Source organism: Tribolium castaneum, chromosome 9, assembly GCF_031307605.1.
Source record: "Tribolium castaneum strain GA2 chromosome 9, icTriCast1.1, whole genome shotgun sequence".
Lineage (NCBI taxonomy): Eukaryota > Metazoa > Arthropoda > Insecta > Coleoptera > Tenebrionidae > Tribolium > Tribolium castaneum.
Window position 1 is genome coordinate 5,187,331 of NC_087402.1, and position 25,705 is coordinate 5,213,035.

A 25,705-nucleotide genomic window follows, 5' to 3' on the forward strand; every position below is an offset into this window, starting at 1 on the left:
AATACTGCTTACGTTCCGATTGAATCATTAATTAAATTTATAGCAGTCGAAGAAGCGGCTAGTAACAACCAATTATGTAACGATTATTCGATGATTTTACTCAATAATGAGGAATTTTAAGTGATTTAATAAAATAAAAATAGTCGATTCATCTATGTCAAGTGGACTCGGTTCGTAAACAAGTAAAAATATTAGCATACCGCCCAATATCACCTTACAGAACGCAAGAAAAGCCGCAAGGACGATGAGCGAATTTCAGGACATTCTGAACACAGCGAAAAGAAAGTGTTACGCGAGCAAAACCACCGAAATTATCACTGGGAAATTCTGCGAATTGATTTTCGACGATATCTTGTGCTGGCCGCCGACTCCCGCTGGACTTTTGGCCAACCAGTCGTGCTCGAACGAGTACATAAAATGGACCAGAAACGTAAGTAATTCTGAACTTTACTCCAATTTATTTGGCAAATTTATCAGAACTACGCCACCAGACAATGCGACAGTGACGGCCAGTGGTTTATCCCCGAGAATTCGACCGAATCATGGACCAACTACAGTCAATGTGGTAACATTTCCGAATTTTATCCGATTTTAGATGACTCGCTCCGCAACCACACTCTGTATAACAAGTGGCTACCAATTATCAAAAATATTACTCAGTGTGGCTACATTTTATCAACGGTCTCACTAATTATATCTTTGTTTGTCTTCATACGTATCAAGTAAGTGCCACCATAGGAAAAAATAAAAGTGAGAAATTTTTTTAGGCGATTACACTGCGCTCGAAATAAGCTTCACATTCACTTATTTGCCTCGTTTGTAATGAGGGCCCTCATGTCTCTGATAAAAGACGGATTGTTCATCGAGGGGACGGCCTTACCGCATGAAATTATTCAAATAAATGGAAAGCTAGTTTACAACAAAACTAATTTCGTGAGTAGCTTTTTCAATCACATAGAAAAAAACTAACGGTTTTGTTTAGTCCTGGGTTTGTAAAGCTATAATAAGTCTCTGGAATTATTTCATAATATCAAATTACATGTTTCTTCTGATGGAGGGCGCCTATTTACACAACTTGCTCTTTTTGAAATTGCTTTCGGAAAACGGGGTTGTAATTTATTACAGTTTGGGGTGGGGGATCCCCCTGCTTTTCATAATTCCGTGGATTGTTCTAAAGGCCGGGAATGAAAATATTTACTGTTGGACAACAAAATCCAGTAAATTTATTGCAATGTTGATTGATGTCCCGATCGGACTTACGGTGGTTGTGAGTTTCCAATTTAATTAAAAAAAAATGTTTGAAGCACCAAATTTTAGATCAATTTCATTTTATTTACAATAATCGTCCGAATACTTTTCGTGAAACTGACTTCGATGTACATTCAGCAGCGCTGGACCAAGTACCAAAAGCTCATCCGTGCTATTTTAATTTTGGTGCCTCTGTTCGGGATCCCTTACACGATTTCGTTCGTGTTATCGTTCTATGCGCTGGAGGACCAGACGTTTGAAATAATGTGGTTATTTTTTGACCAGACTTTTACAGCGTTTCAAGGACTTTTTGCCAGTTTGGTTTATTGCCTCTTGAACAGCGAGGTTCAGATGGAGATAATGCGAAAATATAACTCTTTCAAGGACCGCAATCGGGAGTTTAAGAGGCGAAGTCGCACGATCTCGCACACGCAACAGATTCCGCTGACTGAAGAGTTGCAAGAAATGCCGCACAACGCGGGGATTAAAGATCAGCTGTGCATTAACAAAACAAGTGATTATTTTTAAGTTTATTTATTGTAGCTTTAGTTCCACACACAATAAACTTAAGTAATTTATTTTCCTCTGAACTATTACATAATCACAGGACATTATAAATATAATATAGAAAAATCGCTGATGCAAATCATGCAATGACATAATACTAGTACGGGCGAATTTGGTCTGGGAAACTGAAGAGCTGCCGGTGAAATGGTACAAATTACCAAAAAATAGTTCCATGTTTTTTATTTTCTGTAATAAATAATCCTCAAATATACAAACGGCTTAATACCTTTCCCTTAAGCCCTCCGTTTGATTATTTACAAATACAGTAAAATGAACCGCTGTCAAATACTTTATTCGAAAACGTAACAACTACAATTATACTATTCTTTCAAAAAGAACAAATTTCCTAAGGAAAAATGGAACGAATAATGTACAGCAAAAAAACAAACAATCGTAAATAAATACAACTGCAGGATTGCATGATGAAAACAGTGCTGGTGCAAGTTATACAAAAATTACTATCACTCCTTACGAACTTTTCGTTTCCTCGCGCCGTCACCTGCACCTTTGGATGACTGTTCCTGCGAGAACATGATAAACCCAATTTTAATTTTAACGACTGAATCTCACCTCTGTTTTTTCCTCTGATTCCTCTTCTTCGTCGGAATCAGGCCCTGAATTCTTTTCTCTATCGTCGTCTTCTGCATTTTCAGCTTCTACTTCATCTTCTTCTTCTTCTTTACCTTCTTCTTCTACAACATCTTCAGTCGTTTCGTCAGTCTTTTTATGTTGCGCTGCTTGTCGAAGCTCCTCTTTCTCCTGTCATTGTCACTTATTAACACCGCAAAATTTAATGCAATAGCCAAAATACCTGAATTTGACTAGCAGAGGATCCAGGCTTGCAGCAAAGGTATAATACAAAAACAACAGGGATGCCTAGTACGATAATGTATACTCCCCAAAGCCAAGGGTAATCATTGGTCAAGGTAGCTAATTTTTGAATTACGCTTTCCTATGTCAAAACAAAGAAAACTATAACTAGCAGTACGAAAATACCTCTTGAATGCAGAAGTAGAGGTACCATATGTAACAACAAACCGGTATGGCGCAATAAACGAAATATAAGAACCACGGTACAGGTTTATAGTTTAACTTTTTCATAAGACGACCCCACAGTGTCCTCTTATTTAGTAAAAAATCACAAATATAATAAAATTCATTTAAATTAAACAGATACTAACCGAATCCTTGGCGATCTTTTGCTTCTTTTTTTCAAAAGTGGCGTCTGCCCAATGGTTCGCAACGGTAATATCGTCGGTAATAATAATATTGTCGAAGAAAATGTCCTTTGACATTGACCATAACTCAAATCCAACAGCGGTCTGAAAAAAGTTATTTGTCCAAAGATAAATTAATCTTGAATGAATTGCAAAAATACAATTCTTTATTTAGGTTTACAAAACATTTTTATCACAATACGAACGCAAATTCGCCAAAATAAGCATAAAAACGATTGGGTGTGGCTAAGTATATATTACTTCCTTAGTTAGCATATCTCACATAGCAACTAAATCCTTTTGTAGTGACACAAACAATTCTTTTTTGCAACATGTTTTGTTGAAGGCAACAATGCAATAATCAAATACGCAGTTTCGGTAAAAATATGGAAATTAAACAACTACAATTCTGCCAAAAACCAAAGATAATAAAAAAAAATCGCAAAAATAAATGTGTCAATTTCAAGTTGGCTCAATTTTATCAAGAGGCAATTCTTTTACCATTTTCTCACTGTCCTAGGCACTCTAAAAAAATTGCTAACAAAATTAGAAGCTCAGAATTTGTTATTTTTGTACAAAGCATATCGAAATATACTTTTCACAAATTCTGGAAACTGGAGAGGAAACTAGAGCTGACAGCCAAATTTTGACTGCAGATTTGTAAACTATGTTCTAATAGTGTACAAAATCAACTGATAAATTTGAACAAGAAGAAAAAATAATGTAAACATATCGGCACCAATAATTACAGTTACATAAACAAGATAATTTTTTAACCATTTACTTACAACAGTCTGCATTTTAAAGGGATGCTTATCTTCGAAGAACTCGGGATTGGGGATCCTCCTGGGCCTCCACTTCCCCTTATAATTAGGATTATCGATAAGCGGCGCCCTCCACTTCCCCTTATAATCGGGATTATTGATAAGTGGGGGCTCCCAAGGCCCACACCCGACAGCATCCTTACAAGCGGGATTATCAATAAGCGGTGGTTCCCACTCCCCGTCCATTTCCGAATCCCAATCTTCTGGTTTCTTTGCATCAGGATCGAAAACATGCGACGGTTCATTATCCAGCCAACCTTCCGGTTTCACCGCTGATTCATCAACAATCTGAGCCGGCGCATCCTCATCCCAATCGTCAGGTTTCACGGCATCTGGGTCAGGGATTTTCTCCCTTTCATCCCAATCCTCAGGTTTCTTGTCATTAGGATCGTCAATTTCTTTCGGAGGATTCACTGCCGGGGTGAAATCCTCAAGCAAACTTCCCGAATTGACCACTTTGTTGTCGATTAGGATCTCGAAGGTGTTGTCAGGGTGCAGGACAAGGGTGAACAAGTGGGGGAGTTTGTCGGAGAAGACTTCCTCAATGCGGTCTTTGGGTTTTTTGCAATGCTTTTCCTCGACGCTCCCGTTGAGAGGGTTGCGGTGCTTGAAGATAAAGTGGAGCTTGTGGTCGTTACCGCACTTGTCGGGGCCGAACATGATCGAGTAGGGGGTTTTATCGTGGAAGTTGTTCAAGTTTTTACTGGCGGAGTCCTGGGTGAGCAGCTTCAAGTAGGCTCCGCCACATTCTTGGCCGTCTTGGAATATTACTTCATATTGCACGATTAATGGTTTAGTATCAAAAATAAACGGTTTTAGGAGAGAGGAGGCAATAGCAGCGTGTTTAGCCTTTGATTTAAGCACTAAACCTTTGTCGCCCACTAGACTGTCTTTTTGGGTTGGTTCAAGTTGCCATTCACCGTCGTATTTTGCGATGTCTTCGGAAATCCCTTCTTTCTTCGCTTGGGATTTTATCCAACGTTTCGCAAACTGGTCTGGATCGTCGAAATGCTCGGCGAAATAGACCTTTTTCGGGTCAAGGGGGCTCGGACTTTCGTAGGGGATATCAATGTGTGATTCTTCCGGTTCTACTTCCACAGTAGCCTCGTCAGAATCGTCCACTTCGTCACATTTTACCGCCGAAAATATCAACAATAACGTGATTACTGCCGGAACGAGACTTCTAAGCATTTTGTGATCATATATTGTCCTGCAAACCAAACCGGGCACTAATTATGTGTCGTGATTACAGGATGACGAAACGGAAGCAGTATTTACTAATATAAGTCAGGGACTAATCCAATTTAAAAAATTAACCTGAAAGGTTAGTGAACGCACTTCCCAATCGATTAGTTACGAAATTACGCCAAATATCGACAAAAACGCACTCTCTTACCCAACTATCGACACGCTATTACTACAAAATGCACAAAAAAGCCGACTTCACGATGAAATAATTAAAATTCTAGAGACCGACAAAATAAAATGACATACCTAACCTCAAAATCCGGAAGTAGTTTTACACAGCACTCTTACAACACTAGCTTCAGCACCACAGTCTTAACTCAAATTGGTGTTTACTTAGGCTGTATTTCATTTATTATCAGATTATTTTTATTGTAGTTCTTGAACACCACGTAATACACCGCATTTATGAAGAGAATAAACACAAATTCGCCGACCAATCAGCGTCAAACAGATGGCAAAGTTGCGCTCAGTTCAAAAATAGGCGGGGAAAAAAAGTACAAACAGTTAAAAAATGAAAACTTTATTCACCAGTGGTACAGAAACGATCACAGTCGTACAAACCAAATAAAAAATGAGCAACAGGTGTTGGTCTTTGATTTAAAATACTGAGCTTGTTTTGGCCCTGATATAATTACAAATCTTTGGCTTTTAATTTCCTCAAAGCTGTCTCCATTCCCAACTTGCCCGCAATCACAGCATGACGTTCGATTTTATTCCAGATAGTTGCCATCATCAAAGTGTAAAACATAAAAAGGGTGATTAAAATTTTCAAAATGTGGTAAATAAAATTCAGATTGTAGCCGAAAGGTAGGTCAGTTGCAAGTGTCGTAACCAGCAACACGATTAAAACGAACGTAAAAAACCAGTACAAATATTTATGGTTATTCAAGCCCCTGAGTGCGTCATCACAGATTTCTATGCTCTCTTCAAGGACAGTTTTCTTCATGTGTTGGTCGCTTTTCAGCGACCTTATCTCGCTCTTTGTGACGATTAAAGTCGCAGCGATTGCTTCATGGTCCGAGTAACTGTACGCACATCCGGGGATTTTGTGTGGTAACGGCAATGTGTAGCTTTTTAAATCGATTTGTAAACTTGAGCCTGGATGATACATGATATAGTCGATTCTTTTGCCAGGAATGTTTTTCTTGAGTAAGGCCACGGGTGTGTAACTATTAGTGAGGCTTTCATTTGTCGCCACACAATTCTGCACCGTTTCTCCAGCTTCACCAAACGCATCTACAAGTCCCGGAACACTCAACATTATCCTGTAGGCTAAATCTCCAGGTTCGGTATTTAAGTCCCCGGCCAGGACTACTAGGTCGGCGTCTCCAGACGTCATTTGGATAAATTGAGCGGTATCGAAAGATTGGAGCACTCTGTGAGCTTGGTATTCATCACAATTTCGGTCGTATTCTGCGTGCAACTAAAATTATTACTCTTTGTGTTGTTCATCAAGCAAAATAAATCTTACATGTGCAGAGTAGACGTTGACGGTGTAATTGTTCACCTTTAATTTACATAAACCCACGCCCTTTCCACCAAACCAGTCACCATGGTGGATTTTATGAATGTAACCATTTACTGGCCATTGGTGGAAAAAAACGTCCTCCATCGGGTGTCGCGATAAAATACAAACGCCAGAGCCCGTGACTCCGCTACAACTCACCTTTACGCTTGTTTCAACTGAATTTTTGAATTTACCTGTAAAAATAGTGAGAGTATGGTAACACCCCTGAGACTTTGTTTCTGATTAACTGGTAGTCAGAGTCAAGCCATATCTCTTGGAGGCAAACTACATCGTACTGGCTAGTCGCCAACTTCTCAGCTATTGCCTGCATTCGGTGTCTTCGGTTCTTGGAGACCACCGCAAGGCCCCTAAGAATTTTGTGCAATTTTGTAACATAAATCACATGACAGCTTACCAGCAATTCAAAGTAAACACTTTAAACTCCATTATTACAGAAAATGATAGATTTATAGAAGTATTTTTGCGAAATAGATCTAACTTTGTGTTAAAAGAACAGTGACGTGTGACATTACTGTTGACATTTTTCCTGCATGGCCACGTGACAGTTGTCAAACGTCCAACAGCGTAAGTTAAAAGGGTGGCGAAACATTAAATAAATTAAATCGACTCGCAAAAATTACCAGAATGTAACAAATAATCAGGTAACGACCAATAACTTTTTTCGGTAATTTTTGGATGAGTTAAGCTTTAATTTGTAACAGAACTTGGCTGTAGAAAACGAGAATGGTGGGAAATGGTGGAAATGCGTGCAGGGATTGTCTGGTCGACTGTAATGTTTATGGTGCTAACTTCAATTAATTTCGGACGGGTGAACATTCTCCGGTTCAGACGTCTTGTTCAGTGCACAAACTCGCCCAACCACATGTGAAAATAACGTGTAAATGCGTTTTAAAAGTTACTTGTTCAGTTGTTGAATAATTTGGTGAGATGAACGAGTTAGCTGTTCCTCCTGCGCCCCTTTGGTACAGGAGTTCAGTGTTGGCGTGTGCCCCTGACAATACCTTGGTGTATGGCGCAAAAAGCGATATTGTTATCGTTAGGGAAAAAGGCCCCGAAGAACCGGCCGAAGTGAAATTGATTCATTCGGCTCACTCTAAACTGTACTTGAGTTTTACGTTTCTTGGCCGTTTTTCTACAATTGATGTTTCAGTCTCACTTCCGTTAGTTTGAACAGGAGATGGAAGGAGCCCCATTCGTACGTGGTGTCCCTGGGGGAAGACAGCGTGATGAAGGTGTGGGACTTGGATACCTTCGAGAAGAAAACGTCGAATAGGGATCATGTGGTAAGTCTGGTATTTTTAAGGAAAGCACAATGAGATAATGATGATAGGAACACAAAAACCCCGTAATTGGGGCCGTTTTTGCGGGTGATGATCGCGTCGTAAGTGCGTCATCGACCGGTTTTGTACACGTCTGGAATATCAACACGAATGAGTCCAAGCCTTTGGTAGATTTATTCAAAAGTAAAGTCACTCTGACTTGTCTTTCGTCGTGCCCCCATGCCGGCTGGCTCATGGCCTTTGGACTAAATAACGGTGTGGTGATCGTGGCCGATTTGCGTCGTAAGTTTGCGCATAAAAAATACTTTTTGCTCATGTAATTTGTCCAGGCAATGGGCAAGTTTTGTATAAATTGAGGGGGCATTATCAGGCGGTTGTTTGCTTGTCTTGGTGTCCAGCACCCGTAAATATCTTTCCGAGACATGGCCAGAATACGGTTAAAAATAAATCAAGCGAAAGTGAGCACAATGAGGGTTCTAGTTCAGATAAGACAGTTGAGACCAAAGAAAAGGTCAATCCTTGGGTAAATCTAGTTCATGCAGATGATGGCGAAGCCTCATCTGGTAAAGAAACCCTCTCGGACACAATCTCCGATTTTTTGAAAGATTGTCATCTTTTGAAAAGTAAGATATTAGGGCTTGAACCAGAACTTGTAAAATCAGCGGAAGTAAAAAACTCAGCCGCTGATAACGAGGCAGAAAGCGAAGTTGAATGTGAACGTGAGTTTGTGCCTGAAGTGGACTGTGGTAGGCCTCTGCCGAAACTGTACGACCCAAGTGGCGACTTTTTGGACGATTCTGTGCTAGATTCCGAAATTATCGAAGATAAAGATGAAGGAAATGAGAAGGATATTGAGCACACGGGCTCAGAAGTGAAGACTGATCAAACGGACGAAACCCGCGAGAAGTTTGACTCGCCGGAAAAATCCGAATGTGATAGCGTTCTGGAATCAGAAACTGAAAAACATGATAATACTCCAGAGGAGTCGCCAAAAATTGCTACTCCAGAGGAATCTCCAAAGGTTGTAGAACCGATTGAGGAAGAACCAAGAGCTGAGTATTTGCTCGCATCGTGTGGAAAAGACAAAAGTGTTTACATCTGGCGGGCGGGGACTGACGGTAGAATGCAGACGTTCTTCCAAGCCGCTAAAAAGGGCAACAATCGCAGGAAGAACGAAAGCACTTGGATGTCCCTGTGTTGGATTGCCCCAGATTTATTACTGACCTCGTCAACAAAGGACGAACTTCTAGCCTGGCCTTTGCCCAAACCCAAAACGTATAACCCACCAATTGTTAATCTTCACTTAAAAATAAAAATTTTTAGACCCAAGCAATACCGAGTTGTCCACCTTGAACACTCATCCCTCATTTTCAACATCGTGGCCCCTCCCAAGTACACGACGGCGTTCAATTGGCGCGAAAAACACGAACTTAGTGCGTGGACTTGGAGCCAAGACGGAAACTTGGTTTGTTTTGACTTGGACGCGGAAAAAACACGGATGTGTTTTTCGTGCATAACTGCGTTCATCACTTGTTGCGATACTTCACCTTTGGATCCCAATCGGTTTGTTTTCGCATTCGTTTAATTTTATTTTAAGTAAATATTTGAACAGACTTGCGATCGGTTTGAAAGACGGTGGTATCAAAATCTGGGATTTGAGTCTCCCACATACTAAAACTATCACAATGCAGAAATACCATCCCAAATATACGCACAAAGTTACCACGATTGCCTGGCACCCTACCAGGGAAATGTTTCTAGGGTTCGGGACTGAGGAAGGACGCGTAATTATACCTTTTAACTTAAGTTCCCCCAAATTAATTTTGTGTGTAGGTCGGCTCGATTGACCTCATTTCGAAGAAAACAACGCTTTTTTCTCACTACTTTCACAGCCAAGTGTATAAAGTCGAGTGGGGGCCTTTGAATGCGGACTTACACAACTTAGGGCTTTATGCGGTGGCTGAGGGCAAGATTATCATTTATGACGTATCAAACCCCGACCAAGGTATTTTTTTTAAGTTGAAGTCTTTTGATAACAACTAGTTTCAAGGGCCGTCTTTCTTGGACCTTCCCAACAACTTGTACGTCTATAAATTCGCCTGGAAGCCGGACTTTCGTTTGCTTTTGTTGAACGGAAAAGACGGTTCTTTGTTGGTGCTAACGATCGATTTAGTGGCCATTACTACGCTTTATCCGAACGAAAAAGGCCTTAACGGAATCGTGTGGCATCCTGATTCTTTCATGGACAAAACCGACGTTTCCCCTCGTTGTAACTGGTTTGCAGCGACCACAGTTAAAGGGATCTTGGTCTACGATTGCGGGTCAATCCGAGAAAGTGACAATTTTGCCGAAAACATTGTCGCTACGTTTGAGGGACATGTGAAGCCGCCTTTGGCCTTAGCGTGGTGTCTTTTTGATGGTAATAGAATCGCGTCGACTGCTTCGGATGGACTGGTCCATGTAATTAATCCAAAATTATCACAATCAGACTTGAAATTAATATTTAGGTGTGGGACGTGTCAACGAAATCAGCAGTTGCGACTTTTGTTGACTTCTGCCTGAGTCATAATCCGGCAGTTGTTTGGAGTCCGATCGATCCAGATTTGATTATTACAGGTGATAGGATGATTCAGGTTTGGAGAGTTTCCAAAAATCCGCCAAAATTGGACGAAGGTAGGATTCCAAAGTGTTCGAAATGGTAAAAGTGTGTTTAGAGTTTCTAGCTGAGAGGAAACGTCTTGTGGCTAAAATGGCCAAAAGCGATGACAAAGTTGACAAAAGTCGATTTTTAATTGAGGTGCCGAAAGCCAAAACTCCAGCTAAAAACTACATAGTGCCTAGTTTTTACGTATCAAATGATGAGAACCTGGAAATGCAAGTGGGCAATATGAAAAAGTTGTTAGACCAAGTTGAAAATAAAAATACAGGTGATGGCAAGTTAGGGCCCCTTGAGTTATTTGGGTCCAAGGAACAAGTGTCGCAACTTTTAGACACAAATTGTAAGTTTGTAAACGTCCTAGAGTAATTAATGATTTAATTATTGTTTTGCAAAGATAATCAACAGAAAAAAGAGGGTAAATTTAAATCTTGTGAGTTGATTTCGCTGTGGAAAGGGGACGTAGGTGATTATATTCAAACTGCCATTGATGAGAATCGCGTCAACCCCACGACTATTAATTTGGCCGCAATGGTTTCGCCAAAGTGAGTTTTTTATGGAAATCAATTTTTTTACTTTGTTAACTAACACAGATTATGGCAAGATGCGTGTCTGTCATACGCGAAAAAATTGTCAGAGGATGCCGCGTCTGATCCGTTCGAGACAGCAATGTACTTTTTAGCGTGCCATAAAATCGAAGAAGCGATAAATTCACTGTGCACCAGTCTCATGTTTAAGGAAGCTTTAGTTTTGGCCAAACAGAGGCTTCCGGAAAATAGCGTGTTTATCACGGAAGTGACGCAAAAATGGGCCGAACATTGTGTAACCACCGGCAATTTCGAAAATGCTGCTTTTTGGTACAATTAATTCTTTCGTCTATCGACTGTTGATAATTCCATTTTAGTTATATTTCGATTAAGGAATATGAAAATGCCGCCAAGGTTTTAGCGCGAAGGAATCATAAGGAATTTCTCGATTTTGCAGCCGAATTGGCCGAAAAAGCGGGAAATAAAGGACTGCATGACTCGATTAAATATAAGTGTAGTGAACTGGAAAATACTCCACAAAATGGTGCAGGTGACGAAATGCCGTCTCGAATTGATGCCGTTTTGGAGAAAATGACTGAGAATCAAGATGCAGTTTCAGAGAGTGGCTCTGAAATTACCAATGGATCTCACCCGGAATCAGCCCATAATGAAAATTAGGCGCCACTTTAGGCGTGATAGAAGATTGTTTAAGTTTTAAGACTGAACCAACCGAATAGTATTTTAATTTTTATAGTTTTTGCTTTGTTTTTTATTTTTGTTTCGTTTGTTTTCTAAGAATAAAACTTTTTTTACTTTAAAAATATTGCTTTATTCCCGTTTATAAAACCTACACCAATATAAAAATACAAAATTTACACATTTGCAAGTGCTTGATAAATCAGCAAGTCTTCGGTAATGTTCTCAATTTTTAGTTCTTGATCCGCGGGCAAGAACAAGGCGCTTCCAGGCACTAAATCGGTATCATTTGACCTGGCTTTGCCCTCAATCACAATCAAAATACTGGCGGAAGTCGTTTTTTTGATTACATGATTTTTCATATTGGCAGGGACCTGAAACAAATTCTATAACTCTTAAAAGATTTTCCTAATTTTACCTTTATTTGAATCACTGCGAAATCGGGTACCGGGGGCTTAAAAATTAGAGTACAGGAGTCTCCAATTTCTGGTTTGAAGAGTTTCTTTTCTGGTTTCTCACCCTCGTAAATAACCATATCACACAAAGTTTTAAAATCAATTAATTTCGGGGTAAGTCCAGCACGGACTACGTTGTCCGAACACGCCATGCATTCAATGCAATCTGCAAGTTAAAATAATCATAAGGTTTACTCACTTATTTCACTTATACCTCCTTGAATGTAAGCGTGAGGTAAATTAGGCCCCAAAAATATAGCTTCGCCAGGTTTTAGCTTCAAGTAGTTGAGGAAGTACACCATGAAACAACCCACATCGCCAGGGTATTGCGCATAAAGCCGCTCAATCAGACTTGCTTGCAATTTTTCCCTTTCTTTTTCATCTGTACAGACGCTAATTACATAAAATCAATTTTATTAATTATGCAAATACCCAAAGTCTTAAGCCGGTGTATTAATTTTTTTAGTTGCTCGCTGATTGTATTTTTTTCTGTTAGAAAAATAGTTTTAAATGCATCTTTTAACAAATCGCTGTCGTGTTTATGTTTGTCTGCAACATCGCCTGTTGCAGTTTTCAATTCCGGGATGTCTGGAAAAAATTGTAAAATAATCCTAAGGACACAATTTAGTATACTTTTAAGAAAAAATGCAATTTCTGGCAATGGCCTAAACCCGCACAGTGCTTCAAAAGGTGTCAACGCGATGGCCATTTCAGGCTTGTGATTGGGGTCCTTGTATATGTCAGGATGTTGTTTGTGTAACTCTTCGGCATGTTTCTAAATCTTACTAAATAAAACTGTTTATTTCAACCACAACTGACCTTAGACGGATGTGCCTGCACGGACAAGGCCTGATTCACCGACAAAACTTTAAACAAAAACGGCAACTGATCACCGAATACCTTGCGGACGTTAGCGCCCAAGTAATCCGGACGTTTTGCTATTAAATTCGCCAGGGGTTCCCCGTTTTTTAAACTCGAAGGGCCATTAACATGGGTCCCTAACCAAAGTTCGGCGTACGGTGAATTGTCATCAATTTTGAAATTTTTGTTCACATTTGAGTGCAAATTCGCCACTTTACTCCCCCTGCCCTTTTTACCCCACGCGTAAGTTTGTATTTTATAATTTAATTCCATTATTTAGTTGTGAATACTGTAAGGTTATGAAATTTTGACGTTACTGACATTGAAAAGTCAGGAGTGACATTTCTAAAGGTCGCGGCGTTAAGCCCCGTTTACCTTTCAACGATTAAACTAATGGGGGGTTTGGAATGAAGCAAATGAGTTTTGGGAAAATAATTTTATTCTTTGGTTTAATTAAATAAATAAATAAGGTCAAGTCGTCGAGATGCCCCCTTGGATGCGCTTCGTGATTTGAGTATTCCCGTTGGTGGTCCAGAACCAAAAAAAATTCGACGGTGCCAGGCCTCGTTTACTAAACTCTACTTCTATTAAAAGATTGGCCATAATTATTAGACTAATTGAGAAGCACATAAGGGCACAGAAACAACAAATCTCGTGGATTGTGCCGTCTTCCGTCCACCTGTCATATCGCTCCTCCAGGCCCTTCCGCAGCCGCCTAAACCGCCTCACTAGCCTATGCCTGAAATTTCGGATAAGTTTTTTTCTCCACAGTTTGGTGTAAAACCTGAGGGGCAGCGGCGAAATATCAGTTTCGACCGAAGGTGCGCTATCCTCGGGACTAGAATCGTCCTGATTCGATTCGTTATCGCTATTGCAGGATTCGTTGGTCGTGGCTTCGTTCTCCACCATGCCTTCTTTGATCTTGACTAGATCTACACCGAGTCTGAAATAGCGTGTGATTAGAAATTCGCGGTTTGCCCTCACTGGCTTACTCTAGCCGATTAGGTCTAGAACTGCGCGCTAACGAGGAAGCTCGCAAGGATAAATCCGACGTCCTCCTCATAATTTTACGAGAATCGGTACTTTTAGCCGTGATTTCAATCGGACGTGAAATTGTCGCAATACTCGCCCGCCTTTTTGTAATCATTCGACCGTTCTGGCTAGCCGCCATCTGTTTCTGTGGAGCTTCCGCCGAATTCGAATTCTGGAGGACCCGCCTAAAATAGCCCAGAAAATAATCTCGCAGTGATCGCATGAAAAATGAGCGCTTCCACTAAACCGACACCTAAAGCGGGTTTTTACACACACTCTCCCAAAACTCACTTTGTGTACTGGAGTTGTCTCCGGGCCGAGTCCCTTTGTTGCTTGAGGAGATTCACATGATTGATCATCACATTGACGGACTCGGAGATGCGGTGCTCGTGCTGGACGGCTCCGTATCGTTCGGACGAAATGGTGGCGTGTGAAGACGCCTTCATGACGATATCGATCTGGCCTAGGAGGGCCGACAGCAGCTCTGTGGTCTCCGCGTCCACGCAGAGGGACTGCATTTTGTTGGCTTTCTCAATCAGTCTCTCGATTTCCGTGTTCAGGTTGGTCTCCGTTTGGTCGCGGTAGCGCCTCTGACGCTCGCAGCGGTCTTTGATTGTTGCCGCGTCGATGGTGAAGGCGAGAGACAACGCCACGAACTTCTGCTCCAGCTCCTCGTCGCTCAGGCGCTCCCTGACAATCATAATCTGACTTAAATTGGACTGAAACCACCGTTTCGTTTGAGATAATTCGTTCGCAGTCGGTGATAAATAAATTAATTGGTCCAATGTTGAACCGTTTGCTTATCAGCGCTCACACATTTCCACTTTTTTTGGCCCCCATAATTATTTTTGTTTTACGACAGTTGTTTAATTTGCCCGGTGTGTAAGTTTAATTAGTTTTGTAATGGCTACAAATTATGACATACATTTGGGTGCGTGGGAGGCCCGAAAATAGCTCCTTTGCTACAATTTTGAATGATTTATATTAAGCGCAAATCGGCGGAAATTCATCGTTTATTCAAGCAGAGAACATTTTCTTTGTTCTTGTATAGCGCCCACGCCGGAATGTTTGGGAATAACACCACAAATCACACTTTGATTTCCTCAACGCTATCACAGTACCAAAGTTTTGGCAAGAGAAATAAACGAATTCGCATTGTGAATGAAGAAACGGTAATTTTACGATTATGGTCAACGTTAATGGCAGAGCCAGTCCAAGGCTGTGTACATTTTTGTAAAATCGCAGTGTTGGCGAGCAATTACCTGGGGCCGTTGCCGAGGAGTCCCATTTTCTCCAAAACGGAGTCCGGCAGACTCGGGAAGACCTCGAAAGGCTCCTGGTTGGGGAGGCGGTAGGCGGCCCCATCGGACATCGATCGGAATCGCCTGAAATCAGCGTTCTGAAACGGAGAAATAATTAAGTATTGGACGTTGAAGGCGGCCGCAGCAAACCTCGTTCCTGTTCATTTAGCGGGAACAAATCCATTAATAATTTCGCTTAAATGTTTTAATCAGACTCTTGGATGTTTATTTATGCGGAGGTTTGGCGTGGAAAGGGGCAATAAGTTATATAAAAGTGATGGGTGGCGGAAAAAGCCGTAATTTCTCTGGAAGTAGGACATCGATTGATTGTGCAAAATTTATCTTGCCGCTGGATGCGACGAGATGAGAGTTTTCCTTGATGGATTGTCACATTGACATGATTTTTTCTCGCCTTTGATGGAGTAATGCGGCTTTTTTGTTTATATTCGTCTAAGAACCGTTATGAAGGTTTGTTTTGATTATCGTTTCTTATAGGATATTATTTAAACAGAGCTTTTTACAAAAATAAGCAAGACGGTTTCCAGATTCCTCATTATTCTCTAAATATCCACGAACGCGTGTAAAAATAAGAAAATTCCTTTATTGCGTTTCCCAAAGTTAAATCGAAACGCTCGAACATGCTCGTGTAAGTTGCAATTATTTTTATTTATTCCGGAATTACACACCACACGGAACACTTATTTTCAACAATGCGCGTCTGCAATAAATAACAATTCCTCGAAAATCGTCTGATTGTCTTAATTAACGATCATGCGGCCCAATTAAGTCGGTGTTCATGTCAACGTTTTGCATTTCATTACATTTTTATCCAGTAATTGAATCATAAATCTCCAGCGTCAAAAATTAAACGTAAAGTAAACGAATCTTTGGATTTTTTAAAATTCGCTTTAATTAACAAAGTGTTTGCGGAGTAAATTACCACTGACATTAATGAATGTGTCTTGATTTGAGCACCGCGAAATGGCTTAATAAACAACGCAATAATAATTTGAGGTTTCGTTTACACCAATTAATTTCTTTTACATTGGTTTGTGTGTTAACACAACCATAATCCTTTAACTTTCCGTACAAACATAATTGCTTAGCAAAATATAGCAATTAGTATGGGCAAGTGAACTAGAAGTAATAAAAAAATTAATAGGCCTCATAATATCTGCCATCGCACAAATTTAAATTATTGCTAATCAAGCTTGACCTCCCCATGTTATTGGTTTTTTTCAGTTTTAATCGCTAATGAATAAGGAAAGGATTTTTCAATTTGAAACTTACCAACGTTGCTACTAGAATTTTACAGTATAAGCCAATCATTGCACATTAAACCGAGAATAAGTTAGGTCACGTGTGTCAAGTATTTTCTTATCATTTGAGGTCGGAATAAAGATTAATCTTAGAGAAAACACAGATTCTGAGCTCATTATTGTTTATTATTATTTTATCAACATTTTTGAAACCTCGCCACTTTCTTTTTATTATCCTGTACACATCGTAAATGTCTTGCACTCCGGCTTGCTTGTTTATTGTAACATTTTCAAAAGTCCATAATAATGCGGTTTAGTTTCAAGGGTAAATAAATAAAAATTACCTAATATAGCTGCAAAAGAAATAACTTGTTCTTAGGTGAACTGATCGAGTATTTCGCTGCAGACGGTATCAAATTCCTTGAATTCATTAGATTGACCACAATGAGAATAAATTATTAAAACGAGCAGTGAACCATGCAGACCGATTTTTGATGGTCTGGCTGCAAAAACACCATAAACGTCTACCAGACCGGAGAATTCGATCAAAAATACCAATTTCAATTATTTCAGCACGTCGTTTATTATATAACTTAGGGAAATGCTTTCTACTTTTTTATCAGCCGGTGTTTTTATATTGTGTTCTCGTTGAAAACCGAGCTGAAAACTTTAACTTAATACAAGTTTTCGAGAGAGTATCCTCTTCTACGTAGTTCAGAATATCAATAATGCTGCTAATAAATAGATTAAAATAAATAAATTAAACTCTTAGAGAGTTCTTATATTTTAATTTTTGAGCTTTTTTCTTGGATTGTGTGAATTAGCTAGCTACAGCCTCAGGAAAACCAACATACTTCATTATTTTAGATTTTTTCTCTGTGTACTGTGTTGAATTTTTCAATAAGCAAACTTAAAAAATAACTAAGGTATTTTAGAAAAAAGTACGTTATTAAATTACTGAACATCACATTAATGACTTACATGACTTCTTTATACACAGTTCGCCCGAGAAAGTTAAAAAATGCTTTTCCCATAAACGAATTTTAAATTTTTTAACAAATTTATTGTTGGAAATCAGGAAAACAATTTCCAAATAATTGAAAGATAATTTGATTTTTTAATTTTTACGTGATTTGATTTTTGATTTTATTCTTTACAATGCACTGTGATTTTCCTCGGCTTTCCCTCAATTTAATTACGTTGGCATTTCCATTAATTAACTTTAGTTAAATTAACATGTCGTGTATTTCGTTGTTTGTAGTTTTTTTATTGCGAAGTTCAAGGTGTGCATTAAAATAAGAATTTGATTAGAGAAAACACGTTCAATGGAATGGCTTTATTTCAGGAGTAATTTTCGCGATTAGATAATAAAGTTACCTAATTGTTGTTATAGTTTGATAGTATTTAAATGTAATCGTGTGTCAATCAGGATGTGGTCTGGTAGCCTGATATAAAACTAAGGTTCACATTGTTTGACCCTCTTGATTAAAGACAATGGTGAAGCAATAATGCAATATGATTGTTGAAGTAGCATTCAAGTTCGGTAAAATATTATCAAACATCTATTGTGGAGATAGAGGCGGAAAAAATAGCAACAATGGGCTGACCCTCGCAAGATGTAATCTCCTCACCTCAAGCACATTATCCTTTTGTGTTAATTCTTGCACTATGGATGACTTTCGCGATAAGCCCTCCGCATCTTCGCTGGAATCCGAATGGAAACTAGAGGCACTCGATACGGACACTATAGATTCGTTCCGGTTTCTCTTGTAGGAACTTTCATAAACTTCCGAATTATTGTTTAGTTCGAACGGCATCTTCGACACCCGCGTTATCGACATTATTTATGTTTTTCGGCTCGCTTTTCAAACGTCGCGTCGCTCGGATCGACTGAGTTTCGTTTTAAGAGTCGCAAGTCGTCCCCACTCATCATAATTTACTTACATATTCGCGGGTTGTCTTAGCGGAAAACTCGGCGACATAAATTTTCCGAGCTAAATTTATTTTCGCCAGAAAATAGGCCGCATTGCAAGCGCACTTAAATCAGGCCACGGAGGAAATAGTTTTATTTACTCATTAGCGAAAAAATTATTATAAACAATAATTGACCTATTAACTCGTTTCACGTGTTTGGGACGAGCTTGAAGGCTGTTGCTAATAAGCTGCAAAGTAATTGCTTTATATTGCCATCCGACTGTGGACTTTTCAACCACTTGATAATAAGTTAATTATCACTTGTATTTCCTGTTCAAATTTCCCATGAAGGAAATCCACTACTTTAATTACCATACATTGTAGGAGACAAATGGAAATAAAAGAAACAACTGTCATTTTCCTGTTTATTTGTTCAATAAAACATAAAAAGTGACACATCATCACGAGATTGATAATAGCAAATTTCTTGACCTTACAAATCAGGATTGTATAATTAAGTAAACAATTAGTGAGCAAATTAAATTTGTGAAAAAATATACAAATTGAGAGCACTCCTATTCTCCATTGTTTTTCAGAAAAACAATGACTTAAGCATAAATAAGTTTCTTGGGAACTAATTTGACTAAAAATAGATCAGAGATGATCTGACCCGAATATTAAAATATTTCAGTTAAGTAAACAGTGATATGTAAGCACCAATCATTTGATTAAATTAATTATGGCTCTTATGACATCCATGGTCTGGTCGTCTTCCAACACGATATCGAAAGTGTCCATATATGCGGGCAAATTGCCCTCAACCTAAAAATTTGTAAAAATGTATCAAGGAAGGCGTAGTCAAGAGTGACGTATGTCTTGAATAGAAACACCTACACTTGTCAGACATCTGACCAATTTTTAAAATCTTTTTTTCGCGCAAAAATAAACTTTTTTTAATATTCAACATTTAGCTTCAATTAAGGAAAAATCAACGTCAGAGCTTACTATATTTCATTATCATTTTTGTTTTTTAAACTGTATTAAAATAAAAATCCGCTAGATGTCACCGAAAAAATATTCCAAGGAGGCTGTGGTTGTGACGTTTCATTGAGTGTAACAATTTATGCAAGACATACGTTCGTGAAATTTTCACAGCACTCTTGACCACGAGTAAACCATTTGATACCTTCTCATAGATGAAGCCTATTTTGAGTACGTGGTTAGCATGAGCCATGCCATCTGCCATTTTAGCGTCACCAAGGGAGTCCCCTAACAAAATAACATTGTTGCGATTTTTGACTAAATCGTAATATTCAGTATTTTTAATCGCGAATTCGTTCTTGTTTAAAACATGTATCAGCGGGCCTGTGAAGCCTTCAATCGTTCCGCTTTCGTTGTATTTCAAAAAATTTGAAATCACCTGAAAGTCAATTAATAAAATTCGCTTTTGATTGTCTTGACTGGAGTTACTTTAACGTTTGGTAAGTACACATTTTGGTTCTTCAAGACGGAAACCACGATGTTTCCGAGACCGGCTGAGAAAACCAAAATAGGCACGTCCTGATTTTTGAGGGCCTGGAACAGGTCCTTAGTGCCATCGCGTAATGAACTGCCCACTTTGGCCACGGCTTCGTCGATTTCCTTACAACTGACTGCTAAACCACTGTTCACATTTTCATAAAAAAATAATAATGAGCGGGGTGACTTTTACCATAGGATTTTTTCCGACTGTCGCCACCACTCTTCCATCAATTTGCGTTTCTCCTCTTCCGAAATATTGGGGTCGTACTCCATTGGGAAGTACTTCTCAGTTAACGCATTTGTCTCTTCCAAATATTGCTCGGTGACGGAAGGACAGCACTCAAAAATGCCTACAATCGGCACAATTAACACCGCAGTTTCGTGATTGAGTGACAAAACTTACGAAAACTGCTCCGGTGTCGCTTGCCATTCTCGTGCTGTTTGGTGAGTGTTTGGTCAAAGTCTGACACCACTTGCAGCTGTTGGAAGCCGTCAGTAATTATACCGTTTAGTTTAGCGTTCAGCTTTTCCGGGTCTTTAATATGGACGTACGTTTTATTTAACTCTTTTATTTCTTTTACGAAATTTCTTGCCATGGTTTCTAACCTAGAATAGAGACGACGTGTGCTGTCAGACTGACAGTTCAGGTCGAACGTGGTGGTTAGTGCAGGAATCTCCATTTCAGTTGCGCGAAATTTGAAGTCGTCCGGACTTACATTGCGAATTGTTCGGAATTGGGCGAAATATTTTCGAGAAATAGCACGGAAAATTTTGAATAATTAGTTAGACATTTGAAATATACAACGGTGACTTAGTTGTTGGCAGTTACTTTGTAAAAAGTGGTCATAAAAATCAATAAATAGGATTTAATGAGTGCAAATATTTTTTTTAATCGTGAACCAGTTTGAAAAATTAATATTTAACAGCTTTTTTTCGAAAAAAATTGCTGTATGTGCTTCTCACAAGTTAACTTCTCACAACAACTTTAAAGACTTTTTAAATGTGACTTGTTATATGCTTTTGTATGATTTGATGTCTCTCATTACGTGTGAAAGACCTAATCATCAAGGCAATAATAATAATTAGGTAATTAAACATTTATGATAAAATACGAGTATTAAAGGTAATTCTAAAAGTACGAGTATATTAATTTTTACAATGATATCTCATACCAATAATCACGCAGAATTCAGCGTTTGCTATTATTGCTATGTCCGAGAATTTTTTCAAAATTTTCTACAGTGTTTAATAATTAAAATTATATAATTATGTTCGGTGTTCGGTTGGAAAGGAAGTTTTGCCCGTTTTTTTGATTTTCATTAAAAATTAAAATAAAAGTTTCATGTACAACAAATTCTTTAATTTTTTATTTATTCGCCATTATTTTTCGACGATCTTTTTCCGAAGGGAAAAATTGGACATACCTGATATATCAAGAGATATATAATTTGTTCTATTATAATCTACTTATAATAACTTTCTTTCCAACCTTATATTAAGTCCTGCAAAAAATTAAGTATCATTTGCTACGTTATGTTAAAACAAGCAATACTTGAATGTTGTTTTGTGCAAAAATCTGTAAAAAAATAGCACCTGACCCCAAAAAATAGTTAATTAACTAATGATTAAGTAAAAATTCAAAATTCTTATAATTGTACATTTAGTGGTAGCAACAATTTTATTAAGAATTTTTTGCTTAAAACAAAATACTAGATATAATAATTACTTGTTATATGTTTTTGTATTTTTAATTAATTAATTTTAATTATAAAAGTAAAAAAAATGTATGTTTAGAGAAAAAATAAAGTATTTAATATCATACACCAATTTCCGTATGGCTATTACCTAAGTTAAAGTATTAACAGTTTTACGATACTGTTCAGTATTACAGTATAAGTGGAGAGTCCAAAAAGTTTCCATCACGAGACGGAGCCTTAATAAGTAATATTGTTATTATATATCTGTCGTCTAAAGTATGCTTTATTGTACCTAAGACATAATTTTTACCATACTAATTCCTATCTATTTTTTACGGTCCTAGTCTCTTGAGTCAAAGATTTTCTTTTGACACCACAAGTTGTAAATTCTAGCAAAATAAGCATTTACGTTCTAGCGATAAAGTCTGCATAACTTTTATCTTTATCACTCATTTTTAGAGTTAAAACTCCACTTAAGTATATACTACGACTCAAACGGCTCATAACATCGCATTTTATAATAAAAATGAAAAAAAAACAGTCCTAAACCTGAAGAGAGGAGAGGGAAGATTTTTCCGAATTCTGAAAGGAGAATAACTGGACTTACTTTAATTCTGTAGGTTTTGAAGAAGTGGGCTAACTTTGTTGAAATGTAGCAGCATCTAACTACAAGTGGTCGAAAGTGGCCTTGCTGTAGACTGGGTTCAAGTCGTAAAGTGCGCGTCAGCTCTTTGTGATAAGTTAATCAATTCCATTGCGGAACGGCTTAAAAATATATTACAGATTTTATTTTTTCGCAAGTCTCTTATGCGGAGTTTTCTGAATGCGAGATCGCGATAAGTCGTCCGCGCTTGAATAGGGTTGAGATAGGCGCCGCTTTTTAACCCGGTAATTGAAGAAATGATAACCTAAGACTGCTTTTTGTCGTTATCAGATCACTATTAGTCTGTTTGCGCCGAGGGCAGAGCGCGGTACGCTATAATATGTATGTATAAACTTAGCGAATGTAATTACGGGAGTTTGTGATTAATGAATCTCTGGAGAGGTAATTAGACTCCGAACCTTTCGCCTCCAGTTCAGAAGTCCTTAGTTGCTCGCCTATATCCTTCCTCTCCATCGTCTTTGTGCTAGTTCCGTTCGCTCCCCGGCCTTTTCTTCACGCGATTACGGACCGACTTCTATTTCGCACCTGAAAAATTTGTAAACTGATTAGATGGTTGTGTGTGTGAGAATGGGGACATCCAAACGGCTTAACACTGAGAAATGGCAAGTGCCTTTCAGGGTCGGAGCCGGATTACATTCGATAGAGAGTGCAAGTTCATGGATTCCATCCGATCTTATCTCCTTGCGTCTTGTATACACGTGGTTAATACTTTACACTCCCACGAAGGATTCAGTCCTTGACATTACCACTATCGGTGTACGGATTTCCGGCTATTAAAATTCGACAAGTTTCCACCCAGTTGCTTATTTCAATCTCACTAACTAAATATAAAAGAACAAAAAGTTCTGACTTTTAACTAGGCTCTTACGGATGCGAAATTTAAGACGGCAGAGACGACAAAGGCGAGGACGGAGGAAGACACCCCACAAAAATTTGCTTCGTTCTGACTGCTTCTCCCCAATGAATAAACGATATAATAAAAATTGACAGAGATTATGCCACTCTTATCCCTAAAATAAATCTTTAATTTAATAGATTTTGTACAAGTTTTTTTAGTAGTGGAGTGAATCCGAATTTAAGGAAGTGAAGCCGTAGATTTAGCCGCTTCTGAAATGGCTACGTTTATTTTTCTCATCACTCTCGCGTTTATTTATGGCTCAATTAATCCCCTTCTTGGTCTTGCGTCGGTTTTCCGCAAAGAACTTTTAATTAAATCAGCGAGTTTCCGAATCCGAGGTATTTTGAAAAATTTGCATTGACCCTATCAGTGATAGAAAAGAAATAAAGATAACAAGAAATTCATCTCGTGTTCCAAGTTTTAAATTTTAAATTCTGTTGGCGAGTTCTTCAACCCTCTCGTTTCATTTGAATGCCGTCTTCAAAAGTGAAAATAAGTCATAAAAATTAATAATGGATTCCAATTGGCGTTCCCCTCTCGGTTACATTATTAATTTGCGTTGTTTGTTAAAGTTTTGATTTGATGGCATATGCACATAATTCACTCCGAATATTAAATCGGGGACATGAAGGACATCTTCGACGTTTCGCTCGTTGGAGCAGACAGTTAAATAAAGGGTTGACTTTAGCCATCGCCGAGTGGCAGGATATAAATCGGCAAAGTAAACAGTCCTTTGTGACTGTTTGAGTTGAACGAATACGAATAAGAATGAGCTCTAAAACTGAGTTAAATTGAAATCACAGTTCTGTTTCAAACACTTGGGTAGCTTCCGCTTCAGACTCTAGACAGGTCTGTGATGTCGCGACTAAATCGGGTATTAGTTATTAGACGCAAAAAACCTTTGCACCCAAGTTTAGGCGCCAGGTTTTCGATATTTTCGCCCCCTTGTGGCATTTGGTATTTAAAACGGATCTCATATCGCGATAAAATAACCGTTTTCGGAGGCGCATTATGTGCGAATACATTTGTATTAAAATATTTAAAATGAAAACTCAAACGAAGGAAAATAATGCCAGCCGTGCCGACAACTTTTGAATTAAATTATTATTCAAATGAAAAGGCGGTAGGGCGAGGGTGCGTCGTCGAATCAGCGGCAGGAAGAAGAAGATGTATTTTATGCTTCCTCCGTCATTTCCGGTATAGCTCCATGGCACACAAAGTTTGACCACAAACGAGTTACCGAAATTGCGTTTGAATGAAAAATCAGAAATAAAACTAGGGGCGATAATTTGCGCTTTAATGAGGGTTTATTTATACGCCGAGGACGGAAGCGCACACGCAAAGCAGATTATTTCAAAGCGTATGCAGTTAAGTGTGCTGTATGTATAAATTTCTCTAACTAACCGTGGGTATATATTATTCAAAAACACACATAATTCATTCCGGTTACATGATGAAAACTCGGCAATTTTCACCTATATGTACGGAAAGTTTCCGTAACTTACGCGCCTTTACCTTTACTGTTTCATGAATTGGAAATGTAATTTTCCCTCTACGACAATTTTCTCGCAAGCCCTAAGTATAAAATACTTTTTATGTACCTTATGAATATAATTATGACAGCTTTATGCGCGTTATGTTGCCTGCTATCATGGCCCCAGCTATTTCCTCCGCAATGTCCACCCGTTACAAATTTTAATACACTAACTTCCTATAGCAAATTCCCCCGGGATTCCGTATTAAAAAAATTCTCCGCTAAGATACACACAAATACTTTTAAGTTTACCGCATTTCATAAAAGCCGGAGCACTAGCTCGCCGCCCGGTTCGGGTTTTAACGTAATTAATTCATCCCAATTTTGTATACTTGCAATAATTGCGTTATGGATCAAGTCGGTAATTAAGCGTAACAACTTGTATTTAATATCAAAGTGCTCGATTTAAATTAATTAAAAACGGTAAACGAAAACCGATGACAAACTGATACAACGGAAAAAGTTAATCAAGCTTCCGGTGGCGAGCGTCTTTGAGCTCGTTATTAAATTTGCGGGCTAATAACGTAAACGCACTCCAATATTGCAACACAAAATAATTCACCCTCAAATGTTATTACACCGGATTGCAAAGCGCGCTTCCGCCATCGCTCTATGAAGAGCAGCTCTTCAGACTCGGTCCGAGTGTCCTCCGTCCTCATGAAGTCGCCAAAACAAATATCATCCGCAAGTTTGTTGCAAAGCCGGACGTTTCCACTTCCGCCACTCCACCTCGCCAATTTACGAATACCAAAATTTCAATATGAGCTCGTTGTCGAGT

General features: G+C 38.7%; 7 protein-coding genes across 14 annotated transcripts; 2 read left to right on the plus strand and 5 right to left on the minus strand.

Annotated features, from left to right (window-relative positions):
- The first annotated feature begins 16 nt into the window (after positions 1 to 16).
- LOC103312672 (parathyroid hormone/parathyroid hormone-related peptide receptor) lies at positions 17 to 1,831 on the plus strand. Its single transcript, XM_008193931.3, has 6 exons — positions 17 to 170; positions 221 to 430; positions 478 to 722; positions 768 to 933; positions 983 to 1,267; positions 1,318 to 1,831. The coding sequence occupies exons 2-6, from the start codon at positions 245 to 247 to the stop codon at positions 1,774 to 1,776; spliced, it is 1,341 nt and encodes a 446-aa protein (XP_008192153.1). The 5' UTR covers positions 17 to 170; positions 221 to 244; the 3' UTR covers positions 1,777 to 1,831.
- LOC663930 (calnexin) lies at positions 1,767 to 5,551 on the minus strand. 3 transcript variants are annotated; one of them, XM_008193929.3, is made up of 6 exons: positions 5,356 to 5,551; positions 3,821 to 5,066; positions 2,997 to 3,137; positions 2,627 to 2,767; positions 2,386 to 2,574; positions 1,767 to 2,336 (listed from the first exon to the last, which is right to left on the minus strand). In XM_008193929.3, the coding sequence occupies exons 2-6, from the start codon at positions 5,045 to 5,047 to the stop codon at positions 2,277 to 2,279; spliced, it is 1,758 nt and encodes a 585-aa protein (XP_008192151.1). In that variant the 5' UTR covers positions 5,048 to 5,066; positions 5,356 to 5,551; the 3' UTR covers positions 1,767 to 2,276. The 3 variants fall into 3 exon arrangements, with proteins under 3 accessions (XP_008192151.1, XP_008192150.1, XP_975051.1); XM_008193928.3 differs by having other exon boundaries at positions 5,351 to 5,551; XM_969958.5 differs by lacking the exon at positions 5,356 to 5,551 and adding an exon at positions 5,253 to 5,347.
- A 57-nt stretch (positions 5,552 to 5,608) lies between these two features.
- nSMase (neutral sphingomyelinase) lies at positions 5,609 to 7,161 on the minus strand. Its single transcript, XM_969971.5, has 4 exons — positions 7,027 to 7,161; positions 6,806 to 6,979; positions 6,576 to 6,759; positions 5,609 to 6,527 (listed from the first exon to the last, which is right to left on the minus strand). The coding sequence occupies exons 1-4, from the start codon at positions 7,056 to 7,058 to the stop codon at positions 5,736 to 5,738; spliced, it is 1,182 nt and encodes a 393-aa protein (XP_975064.2). The 5' UTR covers positions 7,059 to 7,161; the 3' UTR covers positions 5,609 to 5,735.
- A 260-nt stretch (positions 7,162 to 7,421) lies between these two features.
- On the plus strand, positions 7,422 to 11,916 carry LOC100141744 (gem-associated protein 5). Its single transcript, XM_001815722.4, has 13 exons — positions 7,422 to 7,732; positions 7,783 to 7,915; positions 7,963 to 8,194; positions 8,242 to 9,187; positions 9,236 to 9,475; positions 9,525 to 9,696; positions 9,746 to 9,917; positions 9,963 to 10,372; positions 10,420 to 10,585; positions 10,627 to 10,911; positions 10,966 to 11,113; positions 11,162 to 11,425; positions 11,473 to 11,916. The coding sequence occupies exons 1-13, from the start codon at positions 7,560 to 7,562 to the stop codon at positions 11,771 to 11,773; spliced, it is 3,642 nt and encodes a 1,213-aa protein (XP_001815774.1). The 5' UTR covers positions 7,422 to 7,559; the 3' UTR covers positions 11,774 to 11,916.
- Positions 11,900 to 13,441, minus strand: Mpi (Mannose phosphate isomerase). The gene is made up of 6 exons (XM_969995.5): positions 13,066 to 13,441; positions 12,880 to 13,021; positions 12,679 to 12,834; positions 12,461 to 12,628; positions 12,210 to 12,412; positions 11,900 to 12,165 (listed from the first exon to the last, which is right to left on the minus strand). The coding sequence occupies exons 1-6, from the start codon at positions 13,378 to 13,380 to the stop codon at positions 11,968 to 11,970; spliced, it is 1,182 nt and encodes a 393-aa protein (XP_975088.1). The 5' UTR covers positions 13,381 to 13,441; the 3' UTR covers positions 11,900 to 11,967.
- Positions 13,442 to 13,528: 87 nt separating this feature from the next.
- Positions 13,529 to 18,832, minus strand: LOC100142441 (uncharacterized). Of its 4 annotated transcripts, none has more exons than XM_001815963.4 (6): positions 18,331 to 18,825; positions 15,402 to 15,538; positions 14,431 to 14,829; positions 14,100 to 14,324; positions 13,892 to 14,050; positions 13,529 to 13,846 (listed from the first exon to the last, which is right to left on the minus strand). In XM_001815963.4, exons 1-6 carry the CDS (start codon positions 18,538 to 18,540, stop codon positions 13,579 to 13,581), a joined length of 1,398 nt encoding a protein of 465 aa, XP_001816015.1. In that variant the 5' UTR covers positions 18,541 to 18,825; the 3' UTR covers positions 13,529 to 13,578. The 4 variants fall into 4 exon arrangements, with proteins under 4 accessions (XP_001816015.1, XP_015834470.1, XP_015834471.1 ...); XM_015978984.2 differs by lacking the exon at positions 18,331 to 18,825 and adding an exon at positions 16,731 to 17,648; XM_015978985.2 differs by lacking the exon at positions 18,331 to 18,825 and adding an exon at positions 15,591 to 16,659.
- A 192-nt stretch (positions 18,833 to 19,024) lies between these two features.
- Positions 19,025 to 23,054, minus strand: cN-IIIB (cytosolic 5'-nucleotidase IIIB). Of its 3 annotated transcripts, none has more exons than XM_064359021.1 (6): positions 22,894 to 23,054; positions 20,538 to 20,740; positions 20,325 to 20,484; positions 20,084 to 20,276; positions 19,800 to 20,033; positions 19,025 to 19,435 (listed from the first exon to the last, which is right to left on the minus strand). In XM_064359021.1, exons 2-6 carry the CDS (start codon positions 20,728 to 20,730, stop codon positions 19,334 to 19,336), a joined length of 882 nt encoding a protein of 293 aa, XP_064215091.1. In that variant the 5' UTR covers positions 20,731 to 20,740; positions 22,894 to 23,054; the 3' UTR covers positions 19,025 to 19,333. The 3 variants fall into 3 exon arrangements, with proteins under 3 accessions (XP_064215091.1, XP_008192155.1, XP_975111.2); XM_008193933.3 differs by lacking the exon at positions 22,894 to 23,054 and adding an exon at positions 22,439 to 22,573; XM_970018.4 differs by lacking the exon at positions 22,894 to 23,054 and having other exon boundaries at positions 20,538 to 20,953.
- Between the last annotated feature and the right edge of the window lie 2,651 nt (positions 23,055 to 25,705).